Consider the following 16,078-nt stretch of genomic DNA (forward strand, 5'->3'; position numbering starts at 1 on the left):
ATGTTTTGTTAATAGATATATTTTATACTTGTATCAATGCACAGCAACATCAGCACCCTACATTTATCAGGTGAGTCATAGGCTCAGGTAAAAAAAAAAAAAAAGACAGTAGCAGAGGAGGCAGTCAGGCATTGCTCTGTTTAGGCTGGTAGTTTATTGAGGTATGCCAATCATTTATCCCTGACTAAGTATTATTAATTACTGGATGTACTTGGTGCTGGGATGGACTCCAGCCTCCTGTGAATCTGTACAGAACATGCTGTTTGAAAAATAGATAGATGGACTACCGACAGATTAGTCACCACTTGTCTCCAGAACTTAGGTTAACATTGTAAATCAGTAAAAGTAAATGACGTGCAGTATGAGGGTTTGGTGAGGTGACTCCCCTTCATTTAAAAAGTCTGAAAAGGTTGTGTTGAACATTTCGACATATAAACTGGAAACTTAAGCCTGCAGGACACTAAGAGCCAATTGTGGGTTATTCTGAACGTTAATGATTACAACATTTGAGGCTGTGATGAGCTTCAGTATGATAATGTGCTGTGACATACTGTTGAGTTAAGATCTGTATAAAGTTCAGTTATTGCTCTGAGGTTATGGAACAGCCTCATGATTCTGTCAACAGAAGAGATTACGGTATAGAAACGTTATTTCTATGTTTAATTTAAGAGATTTTTTTCTCAATAATTGCTCTTTTTGGCCCATAGATGTAACAGGAAATATATATAGTTCAAACAAACTAAGGGGAAACTAATGTTAGGAGACTTGGGAAATCTATGCCAAGTGTTACTGAGATATTCTTTTCATTTAGTTTGTCACCTGTCAATAACAAACCCACCGTCTGCAAAGACTTATTAGCTCAAAAGCCCGAAATACGCGGCCTGATTTTTTTGGAGAAAGAAATCAGTGACTTGTTTATCACCAAAACTGATTCATCCATTAAACATGGAACTGCTGAGCACATCAGTGAAAATAAAGAGTAAGGCTTTTCCATTAATCCAACCAAAATAAAGCATCAGACATCATTTAAAAGATATTCTCAAAAAATAGGACGGTTTGACAGCTGTGGGATTGACATGTGTGGCAAAAACAAAGCATTCAGTCAAACCAAAATGCCTTTAACGTGTCTTTGAGTTGACTTGATCTATTTCAGAAGAAGAAACCCCTTAATAGTATTGAGCAGTGCATTGTTAAAGCTGCTAGTGTCACTGATAAAAACAAGTACCGCAAATGAAACGATCACGCTTTAGAAGTGTTTGCTGGCTGACATGATGGCACGGTAAACAATACACAAACCAAAAACCTGCCACAGTTCAACACAGAATTGGGCAAGAGAGGAATGTAACAGGCATGAGACGACAACAACATGTATCCATAAGCACGTGACTTTATAATAATGAGGTTTGTAACTGGTCTGATTCCCTTGTCTGCCTTTTGCTTGTAGCACCTGCAGTCCATAGGGACAAATAATGCTTTCACTAATTTACTACTTTACTGCCAGTAGCGGGCTACAAAATGGTGTGATGGCACTTAAGTCAAAAACCTGGTCTGAGGTCTGTTTTAAGCTAATCAGTAACATGAGGAATCAGGTCCATGTCCAAAGGTACAAAAGACCAGTGGTGATAAACATTAATGATGGGTAAATAAAAGCGGCACTGTTTTTTTTTTAATGTCTTTCCTTGAAAGACGATCTCTGTTTTTATGATACATGCTTGTGTAGCTTCTTTTTTTTTATTATTTTAAACGTTATAAACCTATAATCTGTGGGATCTACATCTGAATAAAATGGTGACCTGAGTTTCAGTTGATTTACTTCTTAGTGCATTTCTGCACATACCAGCTGAATGTAACATAGAAACGATTGTTGAATTGAAGTGTGTTCAAGAGAAGCTCTGTTACTACACTACGGCATTATTCTGCTTCTGTTACTATATTAAGCACGCACATGGAAAGGCAGAAGTGCGCTTGCGTGAAAATGCGGTAACAAGGGACACGCACAACCGTTCCGCGCATGCGTGCAGCGTGCCTATCAGATGAGAACAGAAACGTCTGGAAATCTACCGAGGAGCTGAACAACAACCACACAGTCATTTCAAATGGGCATTTGCACCGTATTCGGGTGCTCGTGGAGAACGTCCTCCCTGTGTCTACTCAACTCGTCCTGGTGTGGAACTGTATTCAGTTAAAAATCTAATAAACCTATGGGAGTACAATTTACTATTTTGGTGGATCGACTAGACACCAAAACTAAATTTCCGCTTCAGTGATTCTCAGACCTGGATTATCTTGGGAACCGGACCGTCAGGCTAATGTGCCCACTGTAATTTCACACGTCTGTTTTTTTTGACAAGGAATGACGGGGACTGATAAAACAAAAGCCATCTCTTGGAATATGTTCCTGTCAGTCCACAGCTCTCAATAAAGACACATCTATTGGGCATACACCGGCGTCAAAATGAGGATGTAATGAGACGTGGGTGCTTATAAATGGTCACAACGAAGCCAGGCTTCAGTGTTATTGAGACAATGTAGCAAAGACTTGGTTGAAAATGGCGATAACAAGAGCTACAAACATCTCTTTAAAATGTGCTATAAAGCGAAGTGTATGAAAAGAACGTCCACTAATGCGAGTTGTTGACGGCGACTCGGTCTTGTCCGCAGGTGTTTAGAGGTAGTTAATTTCAGAGGAAAACCAAGTAACCTATCCTTTTCTTTGTCTAACGCCATTTTGTGTGACTTTACAGCACTAATGTTGTCGTCAGCCATTTTGCCTTTCCCTTTTTTTTTTAAGTACACAGCCACGGGTGAGACGAGTCGAAAGTGTAATGACAGCCTTTTTTTTGTTAGGGCCCGTAGGGTGTGTTGAGATTGAGCTAACTGTAATACAATGTAATTAAAATAAACTCACCCGTTGCCTAAGGTGTTTGGAATGGCGTTAATGTCTGCATTTCTTCACGTTTCCAGCTTTCGGTGCCCGCATAGCAGGGGAAGATTGCGAGCTGTGGCGTCTTTGATAAACGTGTTTTTAGTGTTCGCATTGTGTTCAAACTAACACGTATTTGTTTTACTGTAAAAAAAAAAAATAAAACCTAGACGTGAACCGTGTGTGACGGTCTCATGGAATTAACCCGCTGTGAAATTCACAATGTGTGTAATGTAGCCTACATAATATGTCTTTTACATTTATTTGTGTCCACTGTCTTTGTGTGGTAACGGTAGGCTCTTTAAAACGTGAAGAGAACATGGTACTTCTATTGTTTTAAAGGTAATGCAACACATTCTTGATCCTCCTTTGATCACACCAATTAGTGGGATAATAAGAATCGGCCGGTTGCTCGACAGCAAGGCTTGAATATAGTGACAGAACATACCCAAATACAAGACTGTCTCATTTTGACTGTCATCTATCAGTAGCCTGGAACAATGAGGAGTAACTGGCCAACATCTCCCAAAGAGTACAGCATTGATTTATCCCAGATGTAACACAGACTCCTAGAATGACATCCAGAAGGTTTGTCACCTGCGTCAGTGTTAATGAGCTGTCCATCACCAAGAAAATCAGATTCATGAGAGAATAACAGACAAGAAGATGAAGCAGTATTCCGTGGATCATACAACTATAACCTTTTTTAAAGATATTTCATTTCGGAGTTGCTGTGATATGCTCCTTGGACTTTTTAATGAAAAAATATTACATTCTAAATACGAAAGTATTCCTTGTTGGTGTGGCCCTAATAGGGCGTATTAGTGTCATTAAAAGGAGGTGCCACGAGATGTTGAAATCCCAGAGTGTCTATGTCCGATGCTCCTTCTCTTGTGTCTGTGGTCTTCGTTGATGCTCTCTTTTCGTGTAGCGTGCGTAATCCTCTTCCTCCTGTAGTATGACAGATAAACCATCATTACTCACCCAAAATATTATACATTATATTAGTATCAACAATATTATATTGAACATTTGTGTGGGGTTTCAACTTGGCTCCAATCGTATATTGTTGTCTTTAAGGTTAATCCTAACACCTATTTTATCAACCTATTGATATGCTGGATATATTCAACCCACCGTTTTAAAGCAAATTTACAGGTGCAAAACTTTTTAACCAGGCTACAGCTCAGTGAAAGGAAAAGTAGGCTCAGTATTCTGAGTCAGATACTACTTTGACCTGAATCTGTCTTGGGGATCTTGTACCTTCTCCACCTGGGACACAAGTTTTGAGAAGTTCATTCTCATCTTGGGACCCAGTCTAGCGAACACATTGATATTCTGCCCCAGTTTTGGGGTCCCGGTGGACGGAAAGTGCTTTCGGCCCCGTGTGCCGCTTCCAGGGAGAATCACTGACCTGTGGTAATGCAGCATCTAGCAGATCCTTAGTGGGGATTAGACAGCTGGCCTCACCCAGGAAACACATTAGGATGTGGAGCACGTCGGCCCAACGACCAACAGTCAGCATCAGGACCATTAAACCACCGAGTCGCACCACCACTGTGTTCAGGACCGCCTGGCTGCCGGGCATGCGGTGCTGCTCCTCTGCAGAACAAGACACGCAGTATTATAAGGGGAATATTTGGTGTACATATATACAGTTTAGTACAGATCTATCAAACATCATGATGCTCAAATTAAAGATGGATGCAATAGTGGTCAGACAATCCAGAGAGACAGACGTGTCCAACTGATGAATTAATGATGGTTTTCTTGAGAAGGGGTCCCTACTATAACTCTGGGGCCAGATTGATCAGTGTCTCATGAGTGTTGCACCATAATCTCTTTTTTTACATGTTATCTCACCCTGCATGTACACAACCAACAGTGTGTAGCAGATAGTCAGTGGTGTCCAAAACCTGAGGGCCTCCGTTGCAGAGAGGAAGTGTTGATTGATGATTGATATGGCGGCCACCACCGCCACGGAGAACGTAATGACCATCGTCCTGCACAGCATGGGCAGCAGGCAGCGGCCCGACGTGAGGAGGCTGATGCAAGTGCCGCAGTAGCGCTGAGAGCTGTGGAGCCTGTACAGACACAGGACGTGGTGCAGCAGCAGCGCGGCCTGCCTCGCCAGGAACCAGCTGAGCGCTGCGGCCAGGAGCAGGCATAGCCAGCGCTGGGACGCCCCCTCGTGGAGAAAGTGCAAGCTGCAACTTAAGGCACAGCCGAGGGAGAACTGGCTTTGAACCAGCAGCTGCTGCACAAATTTCTTCGACTCCTGAGGGAATAAAGGAGCATTATGAACAAGAACCGATGGACGAATCCAAACAGATGATGGGTTGATTGTTATAATAGATGTCACGAGTCATTATGATGTGAGAAATTCCAGAATTTAACTGAGTTAATTGAGCAAATAGGGTGATATATTTGGAGTATCAGGCATATTTTTCATCACATGAATGGTTTCCTTACTGGTCCCGCTGTAACCAATCCAGAGACGGCTCGCAGACAAAACTCTAGCACCACCAGGGAGGCAACGCGGGAGCCCACCACAGCCAGCGTCCCAGTCACGAAGAAGAACTGGAGCGTCCCAACAAGTCCAGTGTTCGCTCTGCTTTGATGACTGGGTGTCCTCTGGCCTGATGTGCTATCTTTATCACTCCAACTGTGGGTTGTGGGGAAACAAATCAAGAAAGAAACATTAAAGTAAAATGTCTCTGCACCAGCGCTGATGAAGTATTTTGATGAGAATGGAGAACAACTTTGACAAACTGGCCTATTATAGGGTAATTTCCTCACCTCTCTTCTTCTAGAAATAAGTGCAGTCTTATCAGGGAGCACAGCACCAAGATCCCACAAGCACCGACCAGTCCTGCAGGTCACAAAACTGAATGTTCAGCCAATGACACACTCCAACCAAAACAGTTTAGAAACAGACTGTAGCAACGTGGACGTGAGAGAAAACGAGGAGCTCACCTTGAAGGAAACTATTCACCGGATTTGTATCGAGAGTCAACCACTCTGGAAAGTAGGAAGTCGGAATAAACGATGTAATAAAGGAGAACATCGTGCTGCCTCTGACTTTTAAATATCACAGGTTTTTAGAAAACGGCATGGATGTAAATGTGATTTTAGCAATCACACACTAAGGAACCATGATTTGTGGATATTCCAAATGTGGTTACAAATATGTGGAGTATCAGCTCAACTCTACTGTTTATTTCTGTTGCCTCAGCGTTGAGCTTTGCTCACGCAGGAGCCTGTGCGGTGCCTCGTACCAAAGGTCGCCAGGGGTGTGGGTGGCGCAGAGGCCCTCGTGCCGCCTGAGTCATAAAGAGATAGTGGAGGTTATTGCGCTTTGGGAAACGCTTCACACAGAGGACGGCAGGTGCTAGTTGCACTCTCAAGTTGTCTGCAAGCTAGAATTTAATCATTGCTCATGTCATAGATTTTTTTTTTTATCACAGAAGGCTTTATTAACACAAAACAGGAGGAACGGGGAGAAAGCTCTGATACTTGAAGGATCCCTCTTCCAGGACAGATAGACATGCAATAGGCCAGTAGAGCTACATTATGAACAAATAGCAATACAATGTTAAATAATGACTAAACATATCAAGTGTATTAAGTTTAAAAATATTTAAAGCAAAGTGTAAAAGTCTTTGGAGTGAAATATGGAAAGGGCTTATGATGGTCAATTTACAAAAAAAATAAAGTACGCTCATCTTTTGATGAAATGGAACTCACATATAGTTTTAGGTCAAACGATATATTTAGGTACAATATATGCAACAAGTCAAACAAATGTCTTATAATAGGAGTACCAAGAAAACCCATGTTACTTAGAATTATTGTGCATTGCCTGATACTATATGCAAAATGTGAATGTGTTTAAAATATTACATTATAACAGTAAAAACAATCTAAAGATACATGGGCTCATATTTCAGGTATATTAGAAGAGGTGTAGCAGGTGTTTTAGAGCAAAGTCATAAGCTTGATGCCTGTCCATGAGGGGGCAGCAGTGACCAATGGGCAGCAAAAACAACACAAGCCCTGTCTACAGTCTTCCTCTAACTGCTTTAGGATCCACTGATGCCTGTAAAGCTCTAGGCTCTGGAGCCGCTTGTTAACAGATGATACAAATGCTGTATAACAATTATATCCAATGCATATCACAGAGCCAACATGAGTGTTCCTGGAAATAATTGTATTTACTTCTCCATCTCCTTTTGCAAATGCATGTTAACTCTAAAGTGTTTGTTGCACTGTCAACGCATACAGAAACCACAAGGTGCCGTATGAGACATTTTAAGGTCACTGGGCTTAATACATTGCTAAGAGAAAATCTATGAAACAACAAAGTGATATTATTATATTCAACCAATTCACATTTTCATACAGGGGAGGGAGTATCGTGACAATCGACAGCACTAAGTGTTTTTGCTTTGTGGTCCATTATCGACACAGGGTCTGATGAAACTAGAGACAAGCAAACCCCACAGAGCATACATTGCCCTTTATCACTATGGGAAGGAATCATATAAGCAGAAACGCTGGAGTGGAACCAATGGACTTATGACAGGTTGAACTCAGTCAACCAGTGAACTATACGACCGAGGTCTCATACCAAGCAGCAGGCCCCCTCAGTCTCAGTCGTGCCTTTAAAAGTGAGCAGCAAAGTATTCTTGGCAGGTTAAGTGTTTAACACTCATGAGCACTAATTATGTTCAATGATTATGAATGTGGGGATGTAAAGTGATTTCTTTTTTGGGTGACAATCATCAAATCACTGCTTTTCAGTCTGATTATCTGAAACACTACTTTATTGACATGATTTATTCCAGACTTTAAGGCCATTATGATGTATTAAAAGTAGATTACTAAGGTTTTTTTAATTTTTAAAATGACTACATTGATACCATACTCAACTCTGCTGTTTCTCCTTTGTAGTTACTGTAGTCAAGATGCTGTAGTGTTGTCTTCATCTTCATTGTGTCACAGCAGTTTGTGTGTCCAGGCCGAGCAGTGACGCGTTGAGTGACCGGTTGATTCCAGGCAGCAGATAAACCTCTGAGGAGAGGAAGGACTTCCCTCATGGACTCCAACAGTGCCGGCAGCGTGCAATATGATCGCTGGAACGAGGACAACATCAACATGAACGTAGAGGCAACGCAGCCTGCTGTGATGAGGTGAGACAAAGAACAAACCTATAGAGACGTAGGAAGATGTGGATGAGATAAAACCATATACTGGGACATGAATGGACTCAACTAATGTATAAGTTTGAATGGGGTTGAAAAAAAAAAGTTAATTTCATGTAGAATTGGCTTTTAAAACAACCTTTATAAGCTTGTGATGCCTGTGGAGGGAGTTGCATATCGAGGACAGACTCCTCAGGTTAGATAGCCAAAGACGGCCGTCACTGGGCCAGACTCTAAACATCAAAACTACACTGGTTGACTAGCGAGAGCTCTGAGCCTGATTTGACTCAAACATTATATTCTGCTTACTTCTAAACAACTCAACTTCAGCTGTGCCTGAGCAGCCTCAGAGTCCACCAAGCAACTTTATCAAACTATGATGGAACCTGCAAAATGTCTGCTTAATAAATGTCACGGCAATGTAGAGGAGTGATCAGATAATACAGCGTCTGTGACCTTGTAGGATCACTGTAAGGCAGCTCGATGTGCTCCGACGAATTTGAGAGAACTGTGAAAACATTAGCTCTCGTCTAATGACTGAACTTTTAACATAACGCAGTTATTTGGAAGCCTAGAGATTTTGTCTTAAATGTAACATTCTGGACATGGATTGCTGTTTTTGTTTGCATGTAGTAACTAAATCAGCGATATCAGGCCAATCTGACATCAGGAAAGGCAGTCTGAAACTATTAGTGTGTGTGTGTGGTGCTGGTGTTGAAGACTTTAAAACATCTGCATTAAGGGTTATTCCATATAGAATAATTGGATAATCACCAAGAGTCATTCTACAAAGTGTTTGCTTTAATACACACTAACACAGAGATTTATAGTGGTGGTACTTTAAAAATCTTTTTTTTAATTTTTTTATTACAATTTATTTTTTCTTTTCACGTAGTTTTCAGCAGTAACATAAAAAAAACAAAAAAACTTTGAATTCATCACATAAGAATGGAGGCGAACAATACCACTGGTTGTATGGGAAAACACACAAACAACCCCTTTGATTTCATAGGAGCCCACCCAAAACTCTCACACTGCATCCCTGACCGCTAATACTGTAGACACCATGAAAGACCTGCTATGACTCAGTGGGACATTATAGTGGGACAAAAAAAAAAACCTCTGACCTCAGTGTGGATATGAAAAGACAACCTCTAGCAAAACAGCTTCCCCACAAAGAGAAACAATGTTTGACAGTGAACACACAACCCATTTAAGGGTGGTTTGTAGATGTGGTAGGTATTTAAGTTGATATCTGATACACTGGTCTACTCAATTTCCTCTGGAATTTTATTGTCATGGTGCAACAGCTACATTTGGATCATACTGTTGTACTAAAGATCTGCATGGAAACTAAAGCAATCAAACACAATACATGGCAATAAAATGACAACCGTATTCATGCGTATTTGTATGGCATGCGATCGAATCACAGGCGGAGAGCAAACGATCTGGGCCAGATGTGATTCTTCATGAAATGTCTGTGTGTCGCATCTGTCCAACCCTCAATGCTAGCTGCAGCATATTGCGCACATCTCACCCACACACTCCACATCTCTTTCTTGATGATCCCATGTGTTCAACAAAACCCAGGTGGTTCCAGGCAGCTCTGATTGACTGTGTTGTATACTTTGCTGATGATTCAACATCATCCCGGGGCCTACGTCTTCTGGGCTCTCTCTTCCACGTAGAGCTGCATCTGTTAAAGACAGAAAACAATCATAATCAGTAAGAGCAAATGGGGGAATTTCAACATGACGTCATGGAGATTGATTACATGACGTAATGATTTTGCTTTAGGTGAGGTTTAGCAGATTACCACTATCGCATGCTTATATATATGTGTTTGTCTTTGAGCAGAGAAACGGATCGATGGGTGCGATGTTTCTGCTCACTTTCACTATGTCAGACGTCATGGTCTTCAGTGGGATGAGTCTTGGCTCCTGCATGTGGACCTCCTGCTCGTCGGCAACTATCCATGGAAAATCCTGGAGAGGGAAATGCACAAACCATGTTTTAAATTTGCTTTTAAACCATGTTTTAATTTTGTTCTTTCTGTGTGTATGTAAATTATTGGCTCTTATATGGTCACATTGTGTTTTTTATGTCTCCAATTCTGCCCCTGTTAAGCACTTTGTGACTTATGTCTGTCGCTTTATAAATAAATCTTACTTACAAATGTGACCCAACAGATGTCATTATTCAGTGTCTACATAGTATTAGAACTGATTGCAATACTACCAAGAAGCAAACAGGCTGATCTGTTTTCATATCATGTGTTAATCTGTGGGTTTGCGATGTTTTACAACCTCACCTTGATCACTTGAACCTTCTCCATGTTGCGTGTAGCAGCATCTCTAGTATGTACCAGTACTGTAAATGAACACCCTGTGACACACAACAAGCCACAAATAAGTCTATGATTTGTACTCATTCCTACCTGACTGTAATTTATGCATCATTAAAAGCGATTAAAAGTCATTACATATTTGATTCTCTAGTCCCTTGACTTGTTTCCTTGCATGCTTGTCCAATAAGACTGGTGTATTTTCAGTCGGGCTATTGCTACTGTAGGGCTGTGTCTGAGAATGTAATACCCTGAACAACACCTCACAGACTTATTTTTCCCCTCAGGTAACTCACAAATCCTGCCTTCTTTTCTTTGCCGGGATTTCATTTATTTAGTCGATCTGGTGACATAACTTTCTGTAGATGAAGTTGAAAGTTATATAAAGGTTTGTAAAGGAAGTTAGTCCTAAAGAAAAGATTTTTGGAACCACTGGTCGAGAGACTAATTTCTTTAGCTGCCAATACTGGATATTGGGCTGAATCATGCCAGGGAATCAGAGCAAATGATTTTTCACAATCACATTTGAGTGTGTCTGTCATGTGCATCTCTTCGTGTGATCCTCAGTGGCGTTACCTGGTGGGTTATTATTTAAAACAGCATCACACACACTGATCTTCAGGATGAACGCCCTCAGCAGCTGCTCCACGTGTGACAGTAATGTGTCGGAGCTGTAACAACAAAACCACAGGTAGTTAGTGACCGTGATCAGCCTGGAAATGTATGACAAAATAAGCACGTCGTTTATACTCACTACTAATATATTCAAAAAACAAAAGAAGGAGAGGAAAACCTGATGGACAGTAGTGGAGGTTGGGAAATCTCAAACACAAATCTTTCTACTGGATGATGCTCTTTGTCCATGATGACCACGGCAACCTTCTCTGCGTCATTCTGGGGAGGAAATGAAAGACTTCAGAAGTGCGTACGCGTACATGAGAGATGGTCACGTTTCTTAAATATACGTCAGTATCAGGTCATGACTTACCTTCTCAATGAGGGGCTTTACACAATGAAGTGTATCTTGGATATATTGATTCAGCTCTGGGTGACATGACATCTGGAAATCAACACACCAAACACTGAAGACCAAATATTTGAGATACGAATAGGTGAGCCTACCTAACAGTGTGAGCATGTAATAGTTACACATCTATTCATCTGTACCTGCACGGGTACATTGTATTTCTTTCTCTTCTGAAATATTCCCGAGGGATAAACTTCACGGACATACAGGATGAGGTGAATAGCGACCTCCAGGAACTCACACAGGATGTCAGCAACCACTGGAGAAGAGGAGTCAACGGGTTAATTACATCTCCATGCATTTCATTTGGTCTTCTACAAAGACAAACAAGCAACACAGGGCGACGTCAAGTAAGGAAGAACCTACAGAAATAAACTGCCGTTATTCAATTCAATATATTTTGTATAGACCAAAATAATAAATTTGCCTCAGAGGGCTTTAAAGTCGGTAAACATACGACATCATCTGTACCAGGACCCTCACATCTGTACAGGAAAAACTCGCCCAAAAAACACCTTTAACAGGGATTTTTAAAAAAGGGAGAAACCTTGGAGAGAGCAACAGAGGAGGGATCCCTCTATCAGGATGCACAGAAGGGCAATAGATGTCATGTGTACAGAATGAACACCATAACAGAGTTACAACACATTCAATGCATATGACAGAAACGATTCAAATAATGAGTAGTTATGTATTATGTTATGCCGAATAGGACAGCGTGTACCTGTAATAGGACAGCGTGTACCTGTAATAGGACAGCGTGTACCTGTAATAGGACAGCGTGTACCTGTAATACGACAGCGTGTACCTGTAATAGGACAGCGTGTACCTGTAATAGGACAGCGTGTACCTGTAATAGGACAGCGTGTACCTGTAATAGGACAGCGTGTACCTGTAATAGGACAGCGTGTACCTGTAATAGGACAGCGTGTACCTGTAATACGACAGCGTGTACCTGTAATAGGACAGCGTGTACCTGTAATAGGACAGCGTGTACCTGTAATAGGACAGCATGTACCTGTAATAGGACAGCGTATACCTGTAATAGGACAGCGTGTACCTGTAATAGGACAGCGTGTACCTGTAATAGGACAGCGTGTACCTGTAATAGGACAGCATGTACCTATAATACGACAGCGTGTACCTGTAATAGGACAGCGTGTACCTGTAATAGGACAGCGTGTACCTGTAATAGGACAGCGTGTACCTGTAATAGGACAGCATGTACCCAGAATTCAGTTTGTCTAAATCAGATTTAATTGCCAAATATTTATCAACTGAATTTTGTCAAAGCAACGTTTAACAGAATTGGGGCTATAAACTACTAAGGACGGATGACTGGCTGTGTCGTGCCGTTGGTTTGTGTGGTTGACTCACCTTGTCCGAAATTGAGATCTTGCCTGGTTAAAGTTGTCATGTTTCCGATCTCAAAAACTGTCAAGTGAAACGAATAGCTAATTGTATAGCTAGCTAACGTTAGCAACGCGGTTGTCCGTCAAGCGTTCATTCTCTCGAGGCTGTCGTTAGTTGATATCCTTCTTTTGTCGCCGCTCGGATTGACGATGACAACCGATGGGAGGGGAGGAGTAGAATGTCACTTTTCACAAAGAACTACGGAAAAATATTAAAAATGCAGAGGCATGCCTCAAAACGTCCTGAGGACATAATTAATTCCACAGCCCGAAACCGCGGCTTTTCCTCCGTTTACCAAGCCGTATTCAAAGCTTGGCAGCGCATTTTATTGACGTCACTATTTGTTTACAAGTTTCCTACCGTCGACTGGTGATTACGTTGCTTTGTCATACACGTCTGGGTTTACTTTCTTGGTGGGTTGTTTTAACCTGTTTGAACAGTTAACGCAAACTACGCCTTCGCCTATGGACATATTTGTGAAAAGCTAGAAACAGGATACGACATGTCGGCTGCTGCTGAAGTGCACATTGAATGTTTAATTACAGCACAGCATTTAAAGTCAGATGTTAAACTCTTCACCACTACATATCAAGAATTACTTTTTTTCTTTATATGTTATTTCGTTGTATTTAAACGGGAATACGGTATTCAATTTGTTTCCTAATCCAACTAATAGTTTCCTCATGGTTTAAGCTTGTTTTGGATTCAGCAGCACCATGCGTGTATTTAAATTAGTTTTTAGTTCAAAAATAAGACAACCCATATGGTCACATTCAAAACAGATGCCTAAGTATGAGCACAACACATCACAAAAAAAGATTGCTTCTTGAGGCAGAAAAACAGCAGCAAAAGTAGAACATAACTAAAATGCTCCAACTTGATGTGATTATCAGACTGACAATGATTAACACAGATTGGAATATCAGACGCCTGATGGATTTAGTTAGTTAGCAACACATTTGGAAGAGAAGCCTGGACGCACACTAGTAGGAGACTTGGCAGCACTAACTGCAGTCTTAGTTTGATTTCAAGTACATTGTGCTGAAATACATAGCCAACAGAATAAGCTTCTCACTGTCAAAATACTCACGAATTACACACTGTAGAGCAGACTGTATATTACTTATTTGTAAAAGCGGGCCAGCGCATCAGTCAACAATTTACGTGCGGCTCGGCAAATTAGCGCACAGTGTCTGTTGACTTAATGCGGCGTGTTTGGTGTGACACTCATCAGAAATAATAAAAGAAATATGCCAAGGAAATCCATCGATTGTTTTGCTAAACTTTCGGAATACAAGACGACTTCAACCACGCAGCAAAGGTCGAACATAGTGGAATACAATTAGCGGAAATCTTGCGATTCCACCGTCCAAATAAAATCACACACACCTGGAAGACGAGGTGTTTAAGAAATGTAATGAGCAACAAAGAAACCTAAATGTGATCTTAGTTGAAGGTAATGTAGGCTATCCCAGGCATAAAAGGTAAATCCAGCCTTGTGTGCAGTTATGAGGGACAGGAGGCAACAAGCTCAGAGCAACATCTTTATAGTGAACATATAATTATAGGTGGTAACACTTAAAGACTGGATGAATAAAGAACTGGGAAAACCTGTCTCATGTAATTTAATGCAAAATAACAGTGCCCTGCAGATTTACATTTTAATGACTCAGCTTTCCATAATAAGAACGGAGGTGTTCGGTGTTTGTGGCACAATCATTCAACAGCTCTCAATGGTTGTGCTCCAGCAACTTCATGTACAACGGAACGTGGACAAGCCTTCTTGTTGTCCGACGTCATCAAACAATGAAACCCATGGCTTTGAAAATGAGTCTCTTCACATCTTTCAGAGTTGAAACACATTAAGCACCAATTAAAAGTACAGCTACAGACAGAGTTGAGCCAGCAAACTAAGCATTAACAACCTACAGTCCTCTGCTGGCTTCAAATGTTGAAACATACCAATAATTCAGGAAAGATGTGGAGGCATTGTAAGGTTTAAATGAAGTTTCTAACTGACTACATAAATAAATAGAGAAGTCCTTTTTTTACAAATTCAAAGAGACAAGATCACATTACTCATATCTTGCTTTTTTGATTGTCAGTTTTAGGGTTGATTGATTTTTATATTTTTCTGAACATCTAATGGGAATTGCTGCTCCTCTACATACTAACACACTGTTGCCTCAGAGGCAGGACTCTCTGGCTGCTCCTAAATCCTGGATCGAGACCACAGTCGACCAGGGTCTCAGCTGTCAGGGCCTCTCAGCTCTGGAGCTCCCTGCTTGAAGATCTGAGGTTTGCTGAGTATTTTAAATCATTCCTCAAAACCTCTTAAATACACCTTTTATTTACATTAACTGCATGTTTTATTGGTTTCCTGCTCTATAGTGTCTTATCCATTTTGTTTGTTGATTTCACTCTATTTTTGAGTAGTTTTTTTGTATACTTTTAATTTCCTGAACTTTTTTAAATATATAATTATGTTTTAATCATGATTATTATGTAAAGCTCCTTATACCTTTGCTTTGAATGACTTTTATTTTTTTTCAAAGATTTTTTTGGGTTGTTTTTTTGCCTTTATTTGACCGTACAGCTGAAACACTTTTAATCAGGCCTAACATGTTCGATGAAAAGTAAACAACACTGTGTCCTTTATCTACAAATCCTGATTCACTCATAATTCATTTTTTCAAGATCATTGCTGTCAATATTATTTATTCGTATACCATAATGGAGGAAAGAGCTTGAAAGTTCATTTAAAACTCAAGTTTATTTTCATTGTTCAGTGTTAAATATCACATTATATACTGAATCATTTGACCCAGCCCAAGCTCTCTAAGAAAATGAGGAAAAACTCCCCAAAATCCTGATGCAGGAAAATGAGAAGAAACCTCAGGAAAGGCAATTCAGAGAGAGATCCCCTCTCCTCGGACAGCTGAGTGTGCTACAAGATCTGCAAAAGCAGGAGTTCCTCACGTTCTCCTTCCTGTCAACGATTGAGCAAATTGAGTGCATTTAAAAGTTATCTCACATGACGTTCTCCAAAAAGAGAAACGTGTTCAGAGAGAATAGAATTTATAAGCAATTATGAACAGACTCTTATATGTTAATTCTTACCACAGGCAGTTAAAACCAGTATCATAAGTTCAGAAACCGTAACT

The 16,078-nt window shown here is 40.7% G+C and overlaps 2 protein-coding genes and 1 long non-coding RNA gene across 3 annotated transcripts; 1 reads left to right on the top strand and 2 right to left on the bottom strand.

Moving 5' to 3' along the window:
• The first annotated feature begins 1,989 nt into the window (after positions 1 to 1,989).
• On the top strand, positions 1,990 to 10,601 carry LOC142951468 (uncharacterized). The gene is made up of 3 exons (XR_012954575.1): positions 1,990 to 7,593; positions 7,944 to 8,115; positions 9,988 to 10,601. It is a non-coding gene; the product is annotated as an uncharacterized LOC142951468 (long non-coding RNA).
• On the bottom strand, positions 3,661 to 6,444 carry tmem82 (transmembrane protein 82). Its single transcript, XM_076093005.1, has 6 exons — positions 5,900 to 6,444; positions 5,723 to 5,795; positions 5,396 to 5,588; positions 4,787 to 5,201; positions 4,338 to 4,525; positions 3,661 to 3,874 (listed from the first exon to the last, which is right to left on the bottom strand). The coding sequence occupies exons 1-6, from the start codon at positions 5,988 to 5,990 to the stop codon at positions 3,794 to 3,796; spliced, it is 1,041 nt and encodes a 346-aa protein (XP_075949120.1). The 5' UTR covers positions 5,991 to 6,444; the 3' UTR covers positions 3,661 to 3,793.
• Positions 8,908 to 13,237, bottom strand: mad2l2 (mitotic arrest deficient 2 like 2). The gene is made up of 8 exons (XM_076092993.1): positions 12,879 to 13,237; positions 11,642 to 11,760; positions 11,463 to 11,534; positions 11,268 to 11,368; positions 11,051 to 11,145; positions 10,442 to 10,515; positions 10,023 to 10,115; positions 8,908 to 9,826 (listed from the first exon to the last, which is right to left on the bottom strand). The coding sequence occupies exons 1-8, from the start codon at positions 12,916 to 12,918 to the stop codon at positions 9,788 to 9,790; spliced, it is 633 nt and encodes a 210-aa protein (XP_075949108.1). The 5' UTR covers positions 12,919 to 13,237; the 3' UTR covers positions 8,908 to 9,787.
• Positions 13,238 to 16,078: the final 2,841 nt, after the last annotated feature.

Source organism: Anarhichas minor, unplaced genomic scaffold (genome assembly GCF_050575085.1).
Source record: "Anarhichas minor isolate MPS153535 unplaced genomic scaffold, ASM5057508v1 ptg000003l, whole genome shotgun sequence".
Taxonomy (NCBI): Eukaryota; Metazoa; Chordata; class Actinopteri; order Perciformes; family Anarhichadidae; genus Anarhichas; species Anarhichas minor.

What these genes read in the sequence shown, in the direction of transcription:
- tmem82 (XM_076093005.1), bottom strand. Translation starts at nt 5,990, where the DNA reads ATGTTCTCCTTTATTACATCGTTTATTCCGACTTCCTACTTTCCAGAG. An exon ending in TTATTTCTAGAAGAAGAGAG is followed by an intron (nt 5,589 to 5,722) that starts GTGAGGAAATTA and finishes CACAACCCACAG; the next exon opens with TTGGAGTGATAAAGATAGCA. An exon ending in GTTGGTTGTGTACATGCAGG is followed by an intron (nt 4,526 to 4,786) that starts GTGAGATAACAT and finishes CTTGTTCTGCAG; the next exon opens with AGGAGCAGCACCGCATGCCC.
- mad2l2 (XM_076092993.1), bottom strand. Translation starts at nt 12,918, where the DNA reads ATGACAACTTTAACCAGGCAAGATCTCAATTTCGGACAAG. An exon ending in CCTCCACTACTGTCCATCAG is followed by an intron (nt 11,146 to 11,267) that starts GTTTTCCTCTCC and finishes TTGTTGTTACAG; the next exon opens with CTCCGACACATTACTGTCAC. An exon ending in AGAAGGTTCAAGTGATCAAG is followed by an intron (nt 10,116 to 10,441) that starts GTGAGGTTGTAA and finishes TTCCCTCTCCAG; the next exon opens with GATTTTCCATGGATAGTTGC.